Source organism: Pongo abelii, chromosome 6 (genome assembly GCF_028885655.2).
Source record: "Pongo abelii isolate AG06213 chromosome 6, NHGRI_mPonAbe1-v2.0_pri, whole genome shotgun sequence".
NCBI lineage: Eukaryota > Metazoa > Chordata > Mammalia > Primates > Hominidae > Pongo > Pongo abelii.
The window spans coordinates 5,874,555-5,896,537 of NC_071991.2; the positions used below are offsets into that span (position 1 = coordinate 5,874,555).

Here is a 21,983-nt window from a genome sequence, read left to right on the forward strand (position 1 = left end):
AAGCCACTGTTTTGCAGGAAGCCGAGTCCCACTGGGAATGACTCCCTGTTAGGGCAGTCTGTGTACTAAAGATGACAATGACCAGGTTAAACGCTGTCTGTCCAGCACTTCTGTGGTCTCTGTGCTTTTCATATGTTATATCATGAATAAACCCATGAGAGGCATATCCATAGAAATTATATATTTATATGGAAATTATATGTTTATATAGAAATTAGATATGAATAAATTACATAGAAATTATAAAGACATATGTATTAACCATGTAGACATTGTGTATGTATAAAAACTACATAGACATTGTCTATATATATACTAGACATGTATGTAAACTACATTGACTATATATATATATAAAATGTATATACATATACATACACTACATAGACTCCAGGCGTGATAGCTCACGCCTGTAATCCCAGCACTTTGGGAGGCTGAGGTAGGTGCACCACCTGAGGTCAGGAGTTCGAGACCAGCCTGGCCTCATGGTGAAACCCCGTCTCTACTAAAAATACATAAATTAGCTGGGTGTGTGCCTGCAATCCCAGCTACTCGGGTGGCTGAGGCAGGAGAATCACTTGAACTCAGGAGGCGGAGGTTGCAGTCAGCTGATATTGCACACTGCACTCCAGCCTGGGCAACGCAGTGAGACCCTATCTCAAAAACAAAAGTCACTGGCTTCAGCAGCCTTTAGCCCTTGGTCATAAGTTTTCTAGAGATCAGAGTGTGGTCTGGAAGAGAACCCAGGCTCCGTAGGGTGATCGGGGTTCTGGGCTTCTTTGTGGATTGCCTCTCCCCACTCCCACATAGCTCCCGGTCCCTGCTGCTGCCCCTGGGCTGTGCCCTGCTTCCTGCCTCTCCTCTGCACGCGCTTCTCTCACCATCGGAGACACTTTGGGTCACCCATTTGCCTATGAACATCCCTCACCACCCCAGCAGCCTGTGTCCGGGGGGCCCACTGCAGCCCTTTCTACCTAGCATCCCTCCTTGACCTCTGCCACAGTGATGAAAGCCCCCCAACCCTCACATGCTTTTTTTTTTTTTTTTTTTTTGAGACAGACTCTCGCTCTGTCACCCAGGCTGGAGTGCAGTGGTGCGATCTCGGCTCACTGGAAGCTCCGCCTCCTGGGTTCAAGTGTTCCTCCTGCCTCCCGAGTAGCTGGGATTACAGGTGCCTGGCACCATGCCCAGCTAATTTTTTTTTTTTTGTATTTTTAGTAGAGATGGGGTTTTACCATGTTGGCCAGGCTGGTCTTGAACTCTTGCCCTGAAGTGATCCACCTGCCTCGGCTTCCCAAAGTGCTGGGATTACAGATGTGAGCCACCCTGTCTGATCTCCTTCAAATTATTTAAACTTTCATTAAACAACATAGTGAGACCCCAACTCTACAAAAAATTTAAATAAAATTAGCTGGCATATGCCTGTAATCCCAGCTACTCAGGAGGCTGAGGCGAGAGGATCACTTAAACCCAGGAGGTAGAGGCTGCAGCGAGCCATGATCACACCACTGCACTCCAGCCTGGACAGAGAGAGACCCTGTCTCAAAAAGAGAAGATCCAAGGCCAGGGGCAGTGGCTCACACCTGTAATCCCAGCACTTTGGGAGGCTGAGACAGGTGGATCACCTGAGGTCAGGAGTTCGAGACCAGCCTGACCAACATGGAGAAACCCTGTCTCTACTAAAAATACAAAATTAGCCAGATGTGGTGGCACATGCCTGTAATCCCAGCTACTCAGGAGGCTGAGGCAAGAGAATCGCTTGAACCCAGGAGGCAGAGGTTGCGGTGAGCCAAGATCGCACCATTGCACTCCAGCCTTGGTGACAAGAGTGGAATACCCTCTCCAAAATAGAAAATCTCTGTCTCTTTCTATATATATATCTATATATAATATATAAATATAATAGATAATATCTATATGTTATATATATTATATATATACACACCCCCTCATATTTTCTTCTAATAGGTATAAATTGAAGATGTTTAAATGGGAGTCTTTCATTCACGGAGAGAGGGGATGGGAGGGGTGAAGGAGGCCAAGCCCTGTTCTGCATCTCTGGAACCCCTTCTCTACATTTCTCTTGCTGTTTTAATTTTGAGCACTAGCTTACATTGAGGATTAGAATTGTGCGTTAATTTAGCTCTTGCTATCCTCCCTTCCGGCGGCTCCCACCTTTTTTCCACATCAGATCATCTGTAGTTCCCCTCCTTAAATACTGTGAGGTGGGAGTCTGCATTTCCTACAGGGAAAAAAAAAGTCACTTCTACCCATGGCTGGTACGCTGTCTCCCTCTCCCGCACACACCTTACACCCTGCATTTTCATTCTCTTTGTAGTTCCTACGAGGCTTTTCTGTGCCTCCTTTGCCCATGCCAGGCCTCTTGCTAGGAATATTCTTCAGACATCAGATCACTCTGTTTATCTTTGGTGATTCCGCTCGCCTGTGACCTCCTAGGAAGCTTCACTTGACAGTACACTGGATCTGGCTGCTACCTTCCTCATGCCCATTCTGTATATAACTACATGTCTACCACCGCCTACAGTGTAATCTTACGGTACAGCTGTCTTCATGTGTTCATCTGGTGGCAACACTTCTAAGTACCTTTAGAACAGGAACAATTTTGTGTTCAGCCCTCGACCCCAAGCACCTGGTAGAACACCAGCAGCGTGCCAGGTCCTTGAAAGATGCTTGATCATTGAAAGAATGAATGGAGATCCAGTAGTGAGATTTATTTATTTATTTTTGAGGTGGAGTCTCGCTCTGTTGTACAGCCTGGAGTGCAAGGGCGGGATCTTGGCTCACTGCAACCGCCGCGTCCTGTGTTAAAGCGATTCTCCTTCCTGAGCCTCCCTAGTAGCTGGGATTATAGGCACCCACCAGCATGCCCAGCTAATATATTTTTTATAGAGACGGGGTTTCACCATGTTGGCCAGGCTGGTCTCAAACTCCTAACCTCAAGCGATCCACCCGTCTCAGCCTCCCAAAGTGCTGGGATTACAGGCATGAGCCACTGCACCCGGCCGAGATTTTTTTTCTAATGATTTTTTTTTTCTCTTCCACAAAGTGTAGTACAAAGTTAGGGGCGTGCTCAGCTTCCTGTATAACCTAACATGGGGAAAGCTGACCTTGGAAGCGGGTAAGATCAATCTCTACACCTTTGCCATGGTACCCAGTGCCAACCACTCCACGTCAATCAGCCATGTGCTGTTCCAGGGACGTGGCTGTGGGCTTCACCCGGAAAGAGTGGCAGCAGCTGGACCTGGAGCAGAGGACCGTGTACCAGGATGTGATGCTGGAGAAGTACAGCCACCTGCTCTCTGTGGGTAAGGAAGACTTCCCTGTGGTCCTCGGGTTACATGAACTCTTTCTTAGTTGTATAAAACTGGGAAACTGCTCACACACTAAAAGTGCTAGGCTGGGCATGGTGGCTCATGCCTGTGATCCCAGCACTTCAGGAGGCTGAGGTGGGAGGATTGCTTGAGCCACAGGTGCAAGACCCGATCTATACAAATTAAAAATAAAAAATTAGCCAGGTATGGTGGCATGTGCCTGCAGTCCCAGCTACTTGTGAGTCTCAAATGGAAGGATCACTTGAGACCCGAGTTCAAGACTAGCCTGGGTAACATAGCAAAATCCCATCTCTACAAAAAAATTTAAAAATTAATTGAGGGTGGTTATGCATGCCTGTAGTCCCAAGTACTTGGGAGGCTGAGACAGGAGGATCACTTGAGTGCAGGAGGTTGAGGCTGCAGTGAGCTGTGCTTGTGCCATTGCACTCCAGCCTGGGCAACAGAGCAAGACCCTGTGTCAAAAATAAAAGTGCTTGGCCTTGGGTTTCAGTGGTCAAATAGTCTCAATCCCACTTGGAGTCCTTGTGAAGTTACCTGCCAAGAGAAACAGCTCTCTGTGGCTGAGACGTCCACCTTTGGTTTTGCAGGCTGAACTGTCTGCTTGCTTGGAAGGCCCAGCTGGCTCAACACAAATCCTTTAACTGTTTCTCCCGGACAGGGTGACAAGTCAGCAAACCAGCTGTGATCTCCAGTTTGGAGCAGGGGAAGGAGCCGTGGATGGAGGAGGAAGAGATAAGGATGTGGAGCTTCCAGGTGAGCGGGTGGCCTGCAGGGGGCCGGGGGATGAGGCTCCTGGAAGTCTGCAAAGCAGAACCCATGGATGTTCTCTTGTTTTGTTTTTTGAGATGGAGTCTTAGTCGCCCAGGCTGGAGTGCAGTGGCGCAATCTCAGCTCACTGCAACCTCTGCCTCCCAGGTTCAAGCCATTCTCCTGCCTCAGCCTCCTGAGTAGCAGGGATTACAGGCGCCTGCCACCATGCCTGGCTAATTTTGTATTTTTGGTGGAGATCGGGTTTCATTCACCATGTTGGTCAGGCTGGTTTCAAACTCCTGACCTCAGGTGATCCACCCGCCTTGGCCTCCCAAAGTGCTGGGATTACAGGCATGAGCCATGGTGCCTGGCCGGATGTCCTCTTGTTTCAGGCAACCGTTCTTAAAAGCTTGGGATCTTGGCTGGGTGCGGTTGCTCATGCCTGTAATCCCAGCACTTTGGGAGGCCAAGGTGGGCGGATCATGAGGTCAGGAGATCAAGACCATCCTGGCTAACACAGTGAAACCCCGTCTCTACTAAAAATTAGCCGAGTGTGGTGGCACGCACCTGTAGTTCCAGCTACTTGGGAGGCTGAGGCAGGAGAATCGCTTGAACCCGGGAAGCAGAGGTTGCAGTGAGCCGAGATTGCACCACTGTGCTCCAGCCTGGTGACAGAGCGAGACTCATCTCAAAAAAAAAAAAAAAAAAAGCCTGGGATCTTTGCAAGCAGCTGTGGACATTTGGCCTTAAACCTTGAGATGCCTCAGTGATCCTGCCACCTGCACACATCACTACACGATTCCTTTCCTGTCCCTGGATTTTAGAGAAAGGCATAGTCTATTTTTTTTCTTGACAGTCTGGCTGTTGCCCAGGCTGGAGTACAGTGGTACGATCTTGGCTCACTGCAACCTCCGCCTCCCAGGTTCAAGCGATTCTCCTGCTTTAGCCTCCTGAGTAGCTGGGATTACAAGCACATACCACCACCATGCTTGGCTAAATTTTTTTTTTTTTTTTTTTTTTTAGTAGAGATGGGGTTTTGCTATGTTGGCTGGCCAGGCTGGTCTTGAACCTCTGACCTCAGATTACCCTCCCACCTCTGCCTCCCAAGGTGCTGGGATTACAGGCGTAAGCCACCACGCTTGGCCCTCTTTTTTCTTGTTTTGAGAGAGGGTCTTGCTTTTTCACCCAGACTGGAGTGCAATGGAGTGATCATAGCTCACTGCAGCCTCCAACTCCTGGGCTCAAGCAATCCTCTTACTTCAGCCTCCTGAGTAGCTGCTACTTCAGGCACATGCCATCACACTGAGCTCATTTTTTTTTCATTTTTGTAGAGATGGGGTCTCCCTATGTTGTCCAGGATGGTCTCGAACTCCTGGGCTCAAGCGATCCTCCTGCCTTAGCCTCCCAAGTAGCTGGGACTACAGGCATGAGCCATTTGCCTGACCGTCTATTTTCATTTGTCCTTTGATTCTGCTCTGCTGTCCCCACTAAAACCTCGATTGCTAAGTCTTCCTGTAGAATCTTCAGTATTTTCCCTGTGGTTATAAAACAGGCTTTCTCCTGTGTCCAGAGATTCATTGATCTGCCCTATGTTAAAGTAGCTGTTATTTTGTGCCATTTGTTCTTCTTTTCATCATTTTCTTTCACTGTGAAATGCCTCAAAAACATATTTTCTACACGTATAATTTAGTTCCCTTCCTCTTCTTCACACCCACAAACTGGTGAAAGCCATTCCTGTCCTTTAGTGTACTTAATGACTTTATTTATTTATTGTTGAATAAATAATCCAGTGTCGCCCACACTGGAGTGTAGTGGCGTGATCTCGGCTCACTGCAACCTCCGCCTCCTGAGTAGCTGGGACTACAGGCGCGCACCACCACACCTGGCTAATTTTTGTATTTTTAGTAGAGATGTAATTTCACTATGTTGGCCAGGATGGTCTCGATCTCCTGACCTCTTGATCTGCCCACCTCAGCCTCCTAAAGTGCTGGGATTACAGGCGTGAGCCACTGCACCTGGCCAACTTGATGACTTTAAATCACTGCTGTCTCCCTCCCAGCTCACCTTTGTGTGGCATTGATTCATGCTGATCACCAAGTTTCTGCTGTAGAAAACAAAGGAGCTGGGTTATTTGGAGCTGGCACCATCTTTTCTATTAAATGCTCATTCAGGGGCCAGGCATGGTGACTCATGCCTGTAATCCCAGCACTTTGAGAGGCTGAGGCAGGCAGATCACATGAGGTTTAGGAGTTTGAGACCAGTCTAGCCAACAGGGTGAAACCCCACTTCTACTAAAAATATGAAAATTAGCCGGGTGTGGTGGCACGTGCCTGTAGTCTCATCTAACCAGGGTGCTGAGGGGAGAGGATCACTTGAGCCCAGGAGGTTGAGGCTACAGTGAGCTGTGGTTCCTCCAGCCTGGGCAACAGAGCTTGACCCCATCTCAAAAAAACAAAAATCGAAGATCAGCTCGCACCAGTAATGGAATCAGAAGTAATTAAATCCTCCAGGCATGGCAGCTGTCACCTGTAGTCCCAGCACTTTGGGAGACTGAGGCTGGAGGATCGCTTGAGTCCAGGAGGTTGAGGTTGCAGTGAGCTATGATCACACCACTGCACTCCAGCCTGGGCGAGACCCTGTCTCTTAAAAAAATAAATAAATAAAGCAACTTGGCTCATCTTCAAGGTTTTTTTGTAGAGATGTCTCACGATGTTGCCCAGGAGTGTGTTGAACTCCTGGGCTCAAGCGATCCTCCCATCCCGGCCTCTTAAAGTGCTGGGATTACAAGTGTGAGTCACTGTGCCTGGCCGATCTTAGAGGTTAATGTCAATTTTGTCTACTTCATGCATCTGGTTACTCTACTATCCAGCCTAGTATATTACCTTTTATATGACTTTTAAATTCTTCTTTCCAAACCATGTAATATGGCTCCATTCTGCCAAATGGGCTGTACTCAGTATAACCCCATGGGGAGAAGAGCTGTTATTTCATTTGTCTGTGTTGCTTTGAGAAGCCTGGGGCGGGGACACTCCTTGAATGCCTCTTTGGATCAGGACAAGGATTCTTTGTCATGCATTTGTTCAGGACGCTGCTAATTAATTGATGATTCACACCAAAATCACGTGGGGAACTTTAAAAATACCCCTGGCTGGATCTCACCCTAGAAATCTGACGGGGGAGATGAACAGGTGGTCTTTACCTCTCAGAAATTCAGCAGTTCAGCTCAGGAACTTTTTTCTTTTTTTTTTGAGACAGAGTTTCACTGTTGTTGCCCAGGCTGGAGTGCAATGGCACGATCTCGGCTCACCGCAACCTCTGCCTTGCAGGTTCAAGCGATTCTCCTGCCTCAGCCTCCCTAGTAGCTGGGATTACAGGCATGTGCCACCACGCCTGGCTAATTTTTTGTATTTTTAGTAGAGATGGGGTTTCTCCATGTTGGTCAGGCTGGTCTTGAACTCCTGACCTCAGGTGATCCACCTGCCTTGGCCTCCCAAAGTGCTGGGATTACAGGTGTGAGTCACTGCACCTGGCCAGGAACTTTTTTTTTTTTTTTTTTTTTTGAGAGCGAGCCTTTCTCTGTCGCCCAGGCTGGAGTGCAGTGGCACAGTCTTGGCTCACTGCAACCTCTGCCTCTTAGGATCAAACAGTCCTCCTGCCTTAGTGTCCCAAGTAGCTGGGATTACAGGCACGCGCCATTGTGCCTGGCTAATTTTTCTATTTTTAGTAGAGTCAGGGTTTCACCATGTTGACCAGGCTGGTCTCAGACTCCTGACCCCGGGTGATCTGCCCACCTTGGCCTCCCAAGGTGCTGGGATTACAGGTGTGAGCCACTGCACCCAGCCAGGAACTTTTTTTTTTTTTTTCTTTTTTCCTTTTATTATTTTGAGACAGAGTTTCGCTCTTGTTGCCCAGGCTGGAGTACACAATGGCATGATCTTGGCTCACTGCAACCTCTGCCTCCTGGGTTCAAGTGATTCTCCTGTCTCAGCCTCCCAAGTAGCTGGAATTATAGGCATGTGCCACCACGCTTAGCTAATTTTGTACTTTTAGTAGAGACAGGGTTTCTCCATGTTGGTCAGGCTGGTCTCAAACTCCCGACCTCAGGTGATCCGCCTGCCTCGGCCTCCCAGAAGTGCTGGGATTACAGGCGTGAGACACCACGCCCAGCCAGGAACTTCTAAACAGAGGACTGACACCCTTGAGTCGGACATGAGCCTCAGAGGTGAGGCAGCAGGTAGCGTCTTTGGTTTAAAATGTAAATAAAGATACACCAGGTGTGGTGGCTCATGCCTGTAATCTTAGCATTTGGAGAGGCTGAGGCAAAAGAATTGCTTGAGGCCAGGAGTTCGGGACTAGCCTGGGCAACATAGCAAAACTCCATCTCTACAAAAAAAGAAACTAGGCATGAGCCACCATGTCTGGCTAATTTTTATAATCCCAGCTGATTGGGAGGCCAAGGCAGGAGGATCGCCTGAGGCCAGAACCTCAAGACAAGCCTGGGCAACATAGTGAGACCCCCATATCTACAAAAACAATTTTAAAAACTAGCTGGACATGGTGGCATGCACCTGTAGTCCCAGCTACTTGGGAGGCTGAGGTGGGAGGATCACTGGAGCCGGGGAATTTGAGGCCGCAGTGAGCCATGATTGCACTACCATGCTCCAGCCTAGGTGACAGAGACCCTGTCACCAAAACAAAAACAACAAAGTGGTAATACAGGCATCAGGAGACAGCAGGGAATCTGAGGCCAGGATGGCTTGTGTGTACTCTAGTATTCTTCTGTTGGACATCATAAAGATCCATAGGTCCATGTGAGAATAAAGTCACTGCAGAAAATGCCGCTAGCTCTAAGATAATTCCTTTAACAATAAAGACCTCATGGCTGGGTGCAGTGGCTCACACCTGTAATCCCAGCACTTCGGAATGTCGAGGCAGGCGGATCACCTGAGGCCAGGAGTTCGAGACCAGCCTGACCAACATGGTGAAACCCTGTCTCTACTAAAAATACAAAAAATTAGCCGGGCATGGTGGTGGGTGCCTGTAATCCCAGCTACTCGAGAGGCTGAGGCAGGAGAATTGCTTGAACCCAGGAGGCTGAGGTTGCAGTGAGCCGAGATTGTGCCACTGCACTCCAGCCTGGTGAAAGAGTGAGACTCCATCTCAACAACAAAAAGGACCTCATGCTTTGAGAAAATCCAGTTGGTATACAGAATGAAAGGGAGCATAGGTCCAGGAGAACATAGGAAGGGTGGATAGTGAAGGCGTCTGTGTAACCTAGGCCTCAAGAAAGGGACCGGGCACTTGGTTTTACTACTTTTTGGGACAGAGTTTCACTCCATCACCCAGGCTGGAGTGCAGTGGTGTGATCATGGCTCAGTACAGCTTCAACCTCCCAGGCTCAAGCGACCTTCCCACCTCAGCCTCCTGAGTAGCTGGGATTACAGGCAATTAGGCTTAAAACCACAAAATGAATCCTCTCTTCGAGCTTTTCCGCAATAGTTTTGTGATACGGTACTCCAAGATTAACAAATTTATGGCTAGGCGCAGTGGCTTACGCCTGTAATCCCTGCACTTTCGGAGGCCGAGGCCAGCAGATCACCTGAGGTCAGGAGTTCAAGACCAGCCTGGCCAACATGGTGAAACCTTGTCTCTACTAAAAATACAAAAATTAGCTGGGCACGGTGGCTGGCACCTGTAATCCCAGCTACTCAGGAAGCTGAGGCAGGAGAATCACTTGAACCTGGGAGGCAGAAGTTGGAGTGAGCCAAGATCACACCAGTACACTCCAGCTTGGGCAACAGTGTGAGACTCCGTCTTAAAAAAAACAAAACAAAACAAAAAACAAACCCCACAAGTTTGTTATTTTTTCTAGAAGAAGTTTGGCAAGTTGTCACCCAGCCCGATAGCCAACAGCAACACCAAGACCAACGTTTGAGCAATACGGTCCTAGACAAGAAAGACTGGACCCGAAATGAGCTTCATGAATGTAATGAACTAGGAAAAAGTCTCCATCAGAGCCCAAACCTGGTTCCATCAAAACAGCAGGTCCACACATGTGACTTGTGCAGAAAGAGTTTGATGTGTAACCTGGACTTCACTCCTAACGCTTACCTGGCGAGGAGGAGATTTGAGTGCGACTGCCATGGAAACTTGTTCCTCTATTGGAAACTTGAAACTCCACCTTCAGGAGCAAATCCGCGCGGACGTCACCAGTGTAGAAGTGCTCTAAGCTGTGACGAGGGATTTCCTGCAGCTCAGGGAGCCAGTAGTGAGAAACCCCACGAATGCACGAAGTGTGGGAAAGCCTTGTCTTGCAGATCGGACCTCGGTACATCACGGGGTCCACGCGGGGGAGAAATCCTCTGCGTGCAGTGAACGGGGGAGTTTCAGGGAGAAGGCTTGCCCGGACAAACAGGGAACTCACACAAAGGAGAAACCCGCTAGAGACAGCAGAAGCGGTAAAACGATCTTGCGGAAGACACGCCTCTATGTCCTGGGCACAGTTCACGGCGGAGCGAAGCCTTACAAGTGTTGGGAGTGTGAGAAAACCTTCTCCCACAAGTCGCGCCTCATCGAGCACCTTCGCTCCCACACGGGGGAGAAGCCCTACGGCTGCAGGGAGTGCGGGTGGTCCTTCTCCCGGAAATCCTGCCTCATCATCCACTCCAGGATCCACACGGGGGAGAAGCCCTACGGCTGCAGGGAGTGCGGGTGGTCCTTCTCCCGGAAATCCTGCCTCATCATCCACTCCAGGATCCACATGGGGGAGAAGCCGCACGGCTGCAGGGAATGCGGGTGGTCCTTCTCCCGGAAATCCTGCCTCATCATCCACTCCAGGATCCACACCGGGTAGAAGCCGCACGGCTGCAGCGACTGCAGAAAGGCCTTTTTCCAGAAGTCACACCTCATCCTGCATCAGAGGACTCACACGAGGGAGAAGCCCTACAGATGCGCGGAGTGCGGGAAAACTTCTCCCAGAACTGCTGCCTCCTGACGCACAGGCGGACTCACGTGGGGAAGAAACCGTAGGAGATCTCCGACTGTGGGAAGACCTTCACCCAGAAGGCGAACCTCATCCGCCACCACCGGGTCCACACGAGGGAGAAGCTGCACGGGTGAAGAGACCGTAGGATCATCACAAAGTCACATCACGAGGTCGCCGAACCTCGAGGAGGGACATCGCCAGGGAAACAGCCCTCAACCAAAACTACCACGCCACCCTAGACAGAGGTCCCGTATCGGGATGAAATTCGGCCACTTTCGTGGCTTAAGGAAGGCATGGTCAGCTGGGCGCGGTGGCTCACGCCTGTAATCCCACCGCTTTGGGACGCCGAGGCGGGTGGATCACCTGAGGTCAGGAGTTCAAGACCAGCCTGGCCAACACGGTGAAAGCTCGACTCTACTAAAAGTAGAAAATAGGCAGGCGCCTTTAATTCCAGCTACTCGGGAGGCTGAGGCAGGAGAATCGCTTGAACCCAGGAGGCGGAGATCGCACCACTGCACTGCAGCCTGGGTGACAGAGTGAGACGCAGTCTCAAAAACAACAAAAAAGCATGGTCTGTTAAAACTAACGATGGAAGGGTAATGGTATGCTAGAGTGATCTATTTTCATAGATATACTTTTTTTTTTTTTTTTGAGACAGAGTCCTTGTTCTGTCACCCAGGCTGGAGTGCAGTGGCGCAATCTCGACTCACTGCAACCTCCGCCTCCCAGGTTCATGCGATTCTCCTGCCTCAGCCTCCCGAGTAGGTGGGATTACAGGTGCCCGCCAGCGTGCCTGGCCAATTTTTTGTGTTTTTAGTAGAGATGGGGTTTCACCATGTTGGTCAGGCTGGTCTCGAACTCCTGATCTCATGATCTGCCCACCTCGGCCTCCCAAAGTGCTGGGATTACAGGCGTGAGCCACTTCAGCCAGGATGTACTTAATTACAAAGACAACTGTGGAAATGAAGTGTTTTTTTCTTTTGAGATGGAGTTTCACTCTTGTTGCCCAGGCTATGGGAAGAAATGAAATCATTACAACAAACAGATCTAAAAAGCATGAGAACATCCCAGAGGGACGCAGGGGTGTATTCCGAGTGTGCTACAGGCAGGTGATTTTTATTTTTGAGTTGCACTGGTGAAAAGAACATGATTGTGAATCTGTAGACATACATACCATAATATATAGAAGATCTATGGAGACTTTCTGTGCTAAATTATACCCTTCTGTATTTGTGATATAGAACTGGAATAAGATGAATATTATTAAACCAGCGAGGCCCACTGCAGCACCACATACCATTTCTTCTGTTTGTCATCACGTATTACAGAGCCCCTGAACCTGGAAGCTAACAATTTCATGACATCTGATAACTCACAATCAACTAGTTTATATTTCTGGCTGGGCTCGGTCACTCACACCTGTAAACCCAACACTTTGGGAGGCTGAGGTGGGCGGATCACCTTAGGTCAGGAGTTTGAGACCAGCCTGGCCAACATGGTGAAACCCCATCACTATGAAAAATACAAAAATTAGCTGAGTGTGCTGGTGCATGCCTGTAATCCCAGTAATCCCAGCTACTTGGGAGGCTCAGGCAAGAGAATTGCTTGAGCCCGGGAGGCAGAGGTTGCAGTGAACTGAGATCGTGCCACTGCATTCCAGCCTGGACGACAGAGCAAGACTCTGTCTCAAAACAAGTTATATTTCTATATTAGGACTCCATTTTCTGGCAATACGGTGGACTGTCTAAAGTGAAAATCACCGGGGCAGTGGCTCATGCCTGTGATCTCAGCACTTGGGAAAGTCAAGGTGGACAGGTCACTTGAGCCCAGGAGTTCAAGACCAGCCTGGGCAACATGGTGAGACCCTGTCTGTACCAAATATATATATATATATATATATAAGCTAGGCGTGGTGGCATGTGCCTGTAGGAGCAGGTACTTGGGAGGCTGAGGTGGGAGAATCCCTTGAGCCCAGGAGTTTGAGGCTGCAATGAGCCATGTTCATGCCACTGCACACCAGCCTGAGCGACAGAGTGAGACCCTGTCTCAATAAAAATGAAGTGAAAACCCTTCCACTGAAAACAACTGGACATGACGGACCACAACTGCTGATATCCTTTTAGATACATAATTCAGCTCTCAGAAAAATAAGTTTCCAGGTGCCAGCTATGTAGGAGGTACTGAAAAATAGAAATAAAGTCTGTGAGTTGATGGTGTAGCTGTTCTATGGGTTTTTGTTTACTTGGAAGCTTGAATGTTAAATGGTATAGAAGGGTAAGAAACAAGAACTTGGGGGCTGCGCAAGACAGAACTGGCCCTGAAATAACTCAGAAGTGCAGAACTTTCCACAGGCTATACATCCAGGGAGACAGCAGACTGGAGACAGAAAGCTTGTCTGTCTCTCCTTGGGCTCTGGGTAGGGCAAGAGTTTACCTGGAGGAGTCCATATGCACTGGCCTGCATCTCATCTAAGTTAGAATTTGAACTTACCCTACTCATGTTCCAGTTGAGAAACTGAACAATCAGGCTGGGTGCAGTGGCTGTAATCCCAGCACTCTGGGAGGCTGAGGAGGGTGAATCACCTGAGGTCAAGAGTTCGAGACTAGCCTGCCCAGCATGTGAAACCCCATCTCTACTACAAATACAAAAAGCTGGGCGTGGTAGCAGGCGCCTGTAGTCCCAGCTACTCGGGAGGCTGAGGCAGGAGAGTCGCTTGAACCTGGGAGGCAGAGGTCGCAGTGAGCCGAGATTGCACCACTGCACTCTGGCTTGGGCAACAAGAGCAAACTCCGTTTAAAAAAAAAGCAAACAGCATGATTCCACTTATATAAGGTACCTAGAATAGTCAAACTGATAAGAGACAGAAAAAAAGTAAAATGTTGGTTATCAGAGCCTGGGGGTAAGGGGGATGGAGAGTGAGGGTTAATGGGGACAGTTTCAGTTTGGGAAGATGGAAAAGTGCTGGAGGTGTATGCTGGTGATGGTTGCACAATATTTTGTTTTTCTCTTTTTTTTTTGTTTTTTTGTTTTTTTGCGATGGAGTCTCGCTCTGTCGCCCAAAGTGGAGTGCAGTGGTGCAATCTCAGCTCACTGCAACCTCCGCCTCCCGGGTTCAAGAAATTCTCCTGCTTCAGCCTCCTGAGTAGCTGGGATTATAGGTGCACACCACCATGTCCAGCTAATTTTTGTATTTTTAGTAGAGACAGGGTTTTGCCACGTTGGCCAGGCTGATCTTGAACTCCTGACCTCCTGCCCGCCTTGGCCTCCCAAAGTGCTGGTGTTACAGGCGTGAGCCACCATGCCCAGCCGGGTTGCACAATATTTTTGATGTAATAAATGCCACTGAACTGTACCCTCAAAAATAGCGAAAATGGCAAATTTTATGTTATGCATATTTTACCACAATTAAAAAAAAAAAAAAAAGCAAGTGTAGGATCCACTCCCAGTTGGGGCTCTGGCCCTGCCCTGGCCCCATGGTGGAGGAAGGTGCTTCTCTCCGATTAAGGTGGACACGCATTGACCAGGATTTTGAGCGTGTAGTTTTTCCCTTCCCTAGCCCGGGCCTTGACCTGTGACAATCCGCTTTCCTCTTTCATGTGATTTTACTTTCCCAGACTGGAACATTTGCTTTTTGTTCACTTTACTGAACAACTCTTAGACATCCAACCTCTCTCTGTCCTCTCTCTCTCTTCCCTGAAGCTTCCTTGGCACACAAGACACCTAGGCAAGCCTGGGTGGGTACAGGAGTGGTTCACCCCATCCCTGGAACAGGCTCAGGGGCTTTTGGGCATAAAGGCCTCCTCCCTGGCTTGATGGTCAACCTGTGCCCAGTGTCACATCCATCAAATGACCTTGTATTTCCCAGCTTCTCTTCCACCCCCACTCTCCTGGGAGAGGTCAGGCCCTTCCAGCCCAGAGTGGGGGTCCGTGTGGACCTGGGATTTGATGTATACTCTAAGCTTGGAGAAAAAAATGGTTAAAAAGTCCCCCAAGGGCAGCAGGAAATCGGGCTCTGGCCCCAGATGCATTTGTGATGAAAGGGATTAGACTCTTTGCAGCTCCTGTTAAAATCAGCCACCACGTCCATGGGTTGATCCAAGAATTCTCTGCAAAGTCTGTAAAATTCCATCCTTGGTCTTCTTGCTTTAATGACAGTCTTTCACATTTTTGTCCTAACGTGTTCCTTCTCAGCCTGATTTTTTAACAAACTGGCAACTTTGAAATGTAAAACAGTGAAATCTAGAATTTTCTCCCAGAGAAAACTTTTCCAGAGAGAACTTCACACACACACACACACACACACACACACACACACACACACACACACACACACACACACACACACACCCCCAATTGAGAACCATGTGCTAAGAGCAACTGTGTTCACTTTACAAAGGAATAATGTCTTGGCTGGGCGCGGTGGTTCATGCCTGTAATCCCAGCACTCTGGGAGGCCGACAGGCAGATCACTTGAGCTCAGGAGTTCGAGACCAGCCTGGGCAACATGGTGAAACCCTGTCTCTACAAAAAAATTAGCCGGATGTGGTGGCACGTGCCTGCAGTCCCAGCAACTTGGGAGGCTGAGGTGGGAGGATCGATTGAGCCTGGGAAGTGGAGGTTGTGGTGAGCCAAGATTGCGCCACGGCACTCCAGCCTGGGAGACAGAGTGAGACGCTGCCTCAATAATAATAATAACAACAACATCTTGAAATATCCATTTCTGTCTCTTTCTTGCCACTGGAGACAGTGAGCCAGGTTATAACTTTTTTTCCCATTCCTCGCTCCTGCAGGCAGCCAGGCCACTGGGTTCTGAGCTCCTTGTCTCCAGGGAGTTAAGATAAACATGCTAGAGTCAGCTTGCTTCAAGTCTCAGCTCTACCATTTGCTAACTTTGGGTAACTCATTCAAGCCTCAGTTTCCCCATCTGTAAAACAATGAAGATTATCAATGTAACTATATCCTACATGGAGTAGACAGCAGACTACAAGGGTGTCTCGACACCGGCAGAGGCAACAGTCTTGCTCTGTCACCCAGGCTGGAGTGCAGTGGTGCGATTATAGCTCACTGCAGCCTTGAACTTCCGGGGCTCCAGCTATCCTCCTGCCTTAGCCTCCCAAGTAGCTGGGACTACGGGCGCACGCTATCATGCCTCACTAATTTTTTAACTTTTTCGTAGCGATGGGGTCTCGCTATGTTACCCAGGCTGGTCTTAAACCCCTTGCCTCAAGCATTCCTCCTGCCTCTACCTCCCAAAGCAGTGGGATTACAGGCGCGAGCTACTGCGCCTGGCTAATTTTTAAATTTGTGGCAGAGACAGGTGTCACACGATGTTGCCCAGGCTGAGTCTATATTTTCATACGGTCATTATTCCCCATGTTAAACTTAGAGGCAAAGTCTTATTATTATGGTTATAGTTGAGAAAACCTGGGCTCAGCAATATAACAAGGTTCATCTGAGGTCAGCCCATTTATAGCACACCTGAGTTGGGACTGGATGCCCCCCTCCCCCTACAACTCTTCTGTCAGGTACAAGGTGCTGCCTACATAATGCAAAATATCCACAGTAAATTACAGTGAGGTGAGGCTGGAGCTGTAGTCTGCATGACAAAGCAGTCTTTAACACACAAACACACACTGCAGTAATCACGACGTACAGTATTCCCCTGTGAGAGTTAGTTGGCTTTTAGGTTGAAAATAAGCTGAGTCTCTGAAACAAGAAACATGTCAGATTGCTTTGCCAAAAAGAGATTCACACACTTTTTTTTTTTGAGACAATGTCTTGCTCTGTTGCCCAGGCTGAGTGCAGTGATGCAATCATGGCTCACTGCAGCCTCGACCTCCTGGGCTCAAGTGATCCTCCTGCCTCAGCCTCCTGAGTAGCTGGGATCACAGGCATGCACCACCACACCTGGCTAATTTTTTATTTTTTGAAGAGATAGAGCCTCACTATGTTGTCCAGGCTGGTCTCGAACTCTTGGGCTCAAGCAATGCTCCCGTCTCAGCCTCCCAAAGTGCTGGGATTACTGGGATTACAAGCATGAGCCATAGCACCTGGCCTCAGACACATAGGACGAAATCTCCAAACTGCTTCTCTATAAAGGACAAAGGGTGACTCAAGAACGTGAGCTCGGCTGAGTGTGGTGGCTCACGCCTGTAATCTCAGCACTTGGGGAGGCCAAGGCGGTTGGGTCACTTGAGGTCAGGAGTTTGAGGCCAGCCTGGCCAACATGGTAAAACTCCATCTCTAGTAAAAATACAAAAATTAGCCAGGCATGGTGGCAGGTGCCTGTAATCCCAGGAAGCTGAGGCAGGAGAATCACTTGAACCTGGGGGGCGGAGGTTGCAGTGAGCCGACGTCATGCCATTGCACTCCAGCCTGGGCGACAGAGTGAAATTCCGTGTCAGAAAAAGAAAAGAAAAAAGAAAAAAAGAACGTGAGTTCAAGGAACCTGACCCTCACGCCATCTTGTTTCCACCTCGGGCGTTTATTTCCTTGTTTATTTGTGTTTCTTTTCTCCTTCCCCAGAAAGCTGACTTCATGAGACCGAGGATCTCATTCGTTGATCGATGCTGCATATTCAGCATGTTGGATAATGAGGTTGGTGAGATTAATGAAATCCCACACACCAGGGCTGACCCACAAAGAGCCTCTTTATGAAGAACATACTCCTGAACTCCGCTCCAGAACCAGCTTTTGAAAAGAAAAATCTGAAAAAATTTGACCTCGGTTAAACTGGTTCAAATGCCTGAGCATAACCAAATCTTTCCTCATTCACTCTTCCCTTGGACCATGTTTAATTTGGTTGCTGATGATCATATTTGTTTTAGTAAGGCTGTCACTCTATCTTGGATGAAGATTTGGGTTCTGTGGACTGATATTATTTTGTTATTTCATTTTATTTATTTTAATTTTATTTTAATTTAATTTTATTTATGTTATTTTATGTTTTACTTGAGACAAGGTCTCACTCTGTTACCCAGGCTGGAGTGCAGTGGTGTGATCACAGCTCACTGCAGCCTCAAACTCCTGGGATCAAGCGATCCTCCTGCCTCAGCCTCCCGAGTAGCTGAACCACAGATGCATGCCACCACGCCCAACTATTTTTTTTTGTTTTTTATTTTTGGTAGAGACAGGGTCTCGCTATGTTGCCTCGGCTGGTCTCTAACACCTGGGCTCAAGCCATCTTCCCACCTCAGACTCCCAAAATGCTGGGATTGCAGGTGTGAACCATTAGATGTCGTGATTTAAAACAAAACCCTCTTCTGTGTTTGACACGGGGCCTTTCCACTCATGCTCTGGCCTCTGCTGCGGTGCTGCAGTTCTCACTCTGGGATTTTTATTCCCTCTGACTTGCCTTCCTTTGGTGACATCTATAGGCAGCTGCGTAATTCATGCCCACAAAGGACAGACCGAGGAGCCTGGAGAAGTCAGGGTTCCTCTGGAAATAAATATTCTGTATTCTGTTGTGTGCACACATATATGCACTTTTTTTTTTTTTTGAGATGGAGTTTTGCTCTTGCTGTCCAGGCTGGAGTGCAATGGCATGATCTCGGCTCATTGTAACCTCCTCCTCCTGGGTTCAAGCGATTCTCCTGCCTCAGTCTCCTGAGTAGCTGGGATTACAGGCACCCGCCACCATGCCTGGCTAATTTTTTTTGTATTTTTAGTAGAGATGGGGTTTCACCACGTTGGCCAGGCTGGTCTCGAACTCCTGACCTCAAGTGATGCACCCACCTTGGCCTCCCAAAGTGCTGGGATTACAGCCACGATGCTTAGCCCATATTTTCTTATTATCAAAAACCCTAATACTTTATATAGGCTCTAACCCACAATTCCCCTTCCAGGAACTTAAAATATTTACAGAAATTGTGGAGATCTCCCCTTCTCATGGCCGAGATGGATAACCCTTCTTGCCTTAAATTCCTACAACTGTAAAAACACAGGAAACAGCAGCTTGTTTTCGTTTTTGAGAAGGGTCTTGCTCTGTTGTATAGGCTGGAATACAGTGGCAAAATCAGGGCTCAATGCAGCCTCAACCTTCCAGGCTCAAGCGATCCTCCCACCTCGGCCTGCTGAGTAGCTGGGACTACAGGTGTGAGCCAGCATGGCTGGCTAATTTTTATAATTTTTGTAGAGATGGGGTTTTACCACATTGCCCAGGCTGGTCTTGAACTGAGCTCAAGCCATCTGCCCACCTCAGCCTCCCAAAGTACTGGGATTATAGGTGTGAGCCACTAAAAGCTTTAATTATTATTATTTTTTTTTTTTTTGAGATGGAGTCTTGCTCTGTCACCCAGGCTGGAGTGCAGAGGCACCATCTCGGCTCACTGCAACCTCTGCCTCCCCAGTTCACGTGATTCTCCTGCTTCAGCCTCCCGAGTCGCTGGGATTACAGGTGCTCACCACAAAGCCTGGCTAATTTTTGTATTTTTAGTAGAGATGGGGTTTTGCCACGTCGGCCAGGCTGGTCTCAAACTCCTGACTTCAGGTGATCTGCCCGCTTCAGCCTCCCAAAGTGCTGGGATAACAGGTATGAGCTACCACACCTGGCCAACTGCTCTCTTTTGACCAATAATTTGGGAATGTGATTTTAAAAAAGCTTTAATTCTTTATATAGCCTTTAACTCACCCTTCCAGGAACTTAAAATGTTTTATTTTTTTCTTGAGACAAGGTCTCACTCTGTCACCCAGGCTGGAGTGCAGCGGTGCGAACATGGCTCACTGCAGCCTTGATCTCCTGGGCTCAAGCAATCCTCCCACCTCAGCCTCCGGAGTAGCTGAGACTATAGGCGCACATTGTCATGCTCGGCTACTTTCAGTATTTTTATTTTCTTGTAGAGATGGGGGTCTTGCTGTGTTGCCCAAGCTGGTCTTGAACTCCTGGCCTCAAGCAGTCTTCCCCCCTCAGCCTCCCAAAATGTTGTAAAAATTGTGGAGACTTCCCCAACTTAAGGCCAAGATGGATTAACCCTCTTGCCTTAAATACCTACAAAACCATACAATACATACGCAAAGGCAGTTTTTAGACACCGGTCAATAGGCGGCACTAAAGACCGTGATCTCTGTTAGGGGAGAAACCAATGAGGCAAAGTGTTTCCAGCTGCCGTGGGAGGAGGGCAGCCGGTCAGAGCCCAGCGGTCTCCCTGAGTGCAGGAGACAGAGCTGAAAGTATGAGCAGGCCTGGCCAGGTGTGGTGGGTCACACCTGTAATCCCAGCACTTTGGGAGGCCGAGGTGGGTGGATCACCTGAGGTCAGGAGTTCGAGACCAGCCTGGCCAACATGGTGAAACCCTGTCTCTACTAAAAATACAAAAAATTTAGCTGGGCGTGATGGTGCATGCTTGTGATCCCAGCTACTCGGGCAGCTGAAGCACGAGAATCACTTGAACCTGGAAGGTGGAGGTTGCAGTGAGCCAAGATCGTGCCACTGCCCTCCAGCCTGGGCCATAAAGCGAGACTCCATCTTAAAAAAAAAAAAAAAAAGTTTGAGCAGGCCAAAGCAGCTGGAATTTGCAGGATGGAATCCCACGGAAGAGATATGGAAAAAAAAAAAACAACAAAAAACTCTGCAGCTTTGCAAAGGAAACCTCTTGACTCTGAAGCTGAGTGGGATCAGCTCACGCATGGAGGAAATTACCCGAGCAAGACCAGGGGAAGGAATCACACAATAGAAACAGGCAGAATAATTCCAAAGTCCACAAAAAGCTGGGAACCGTTCATGTTCCCAGCAGGCAAAGTGAAAAACCTCATAATACATGGGGCATTGAGTCGAGTGTTCAGAGCGGCATTGCCTTCGTGGTGCAGCAGAATTGGCCCTAGACTAAGGGTTGCTCTAGTTCTGCAAGTCTCAAAAGGACCACGCATCTGGGCACGGAGGCTCACGCCTGGAATCCCAGCACTTTGGGAGGGCGAGGTGGGTGGATCACCTGAGGTCAGGAGTTCAAGACCAGCCTGGCCAACATGGTGAAACCCCCGTCTCTACTAAAAATAGAAAAATTATCCGGGTGTGGTTGTGTGCACCTGTAGTCCCAGCTACTTGGGAGGCTGAGGTGGGTGCATTGCTTGAACCCAGGAGACAGAGGTTGCAGTGAGTCGAGATTGTGTCACTGCAGTCCAGCCTGGGTGACAGATTGAGACTCCCTCTCAAAAAAAAAAAAAAAAAAAGATTACGCTATTTCCAAGTCACTTAACCATGTCTCAAGAATATATTTTTTAAACAAGAATATTCAGCACCCAGCCAGGTAAAATTCACAATACCTGGTGTCCAGTAAAAAATTACCAGGCATGGCAGGAAATGTTGGCTCACACTTATAATCCCAGCACTTTGTGAGGCTGAGGCAGGAGAATTGCTTGAGGCCGGGAATTCAAGACCAGACTGGGCAACATAGCGAGACCTCATCTCTACAAAAGTAAAACTAAAAAATTAGCCAGGTGTGGTGGTGCACACCTGTAAGCCCAGCCAGTTGAGAGGCTGAGGTGGGAGGATCGCTGAAGCCCAGGAGGTTGAGGCTGCAGTGAGCTATGGTGGCACCACTGCGCTCCAGCCTGGGCAACACAGGAAGATCCTGTCTCTAAAAAATAACAATCACCATATATGCCAGGAAGCAAGGATTATACCCCAGGAAGAGGAGGAAAACCAATGAAATGACAAAGATAGAATTAATAAAGAGATTAAAACAGCTACTACAACTATTTGATATGTTCAAGAAGGTAAATGAAAATATGAGCATGTTAAGGGTAAGTATGATGGCTCACACCTCTAATCCCAGCACTTTGGGAGGCTGAGGTGGGCGAATCACCAGGTCAGGAGTTTGAGACCAGCCTGACCAACATGGTGAAACCCTGTCTCTACTAAGAATACAAAAATTAGCTGGACGGGGTGGTACATGCCTGTA

At 48.5% G+C, this 21,983-nt stretch overlaps 1 protein-coding gene across 8 annotated transcripts in view; it reads left to right on the forward strand.

Annotated features, from left to right (window-relative positions):
- Nucleotides 1–21,983, forward strand: part of OCM (oncomodulin) — a 66,016-nt gene that overhangs the window by 19,267 nt on the left and 24,766 nt on the right. For 2 of the 8 annotated variants that reach the window (XM_063725620.1, XM_063725621.1), the window contains 3 exons: nucleotides 3,217–3,326; nucleotides 4,012–4,106; nucleotides 17,614–17,685. In XM_063725620.1, coding sequence (XP_063581690.1) covers nucleotides 4,071–4,106; nucleotides 17,614–17,685 — 108 coding nt within the window. In that variant the 5' untranslated portion in view covers nucleotides 3,217–3,326; nucleotides 4,012–4,070. The other 6 variants (XM_002817673.4, XM_063725622.1, XM_054545631.2 and 3 more) reach the window with 5 other exon arrangements.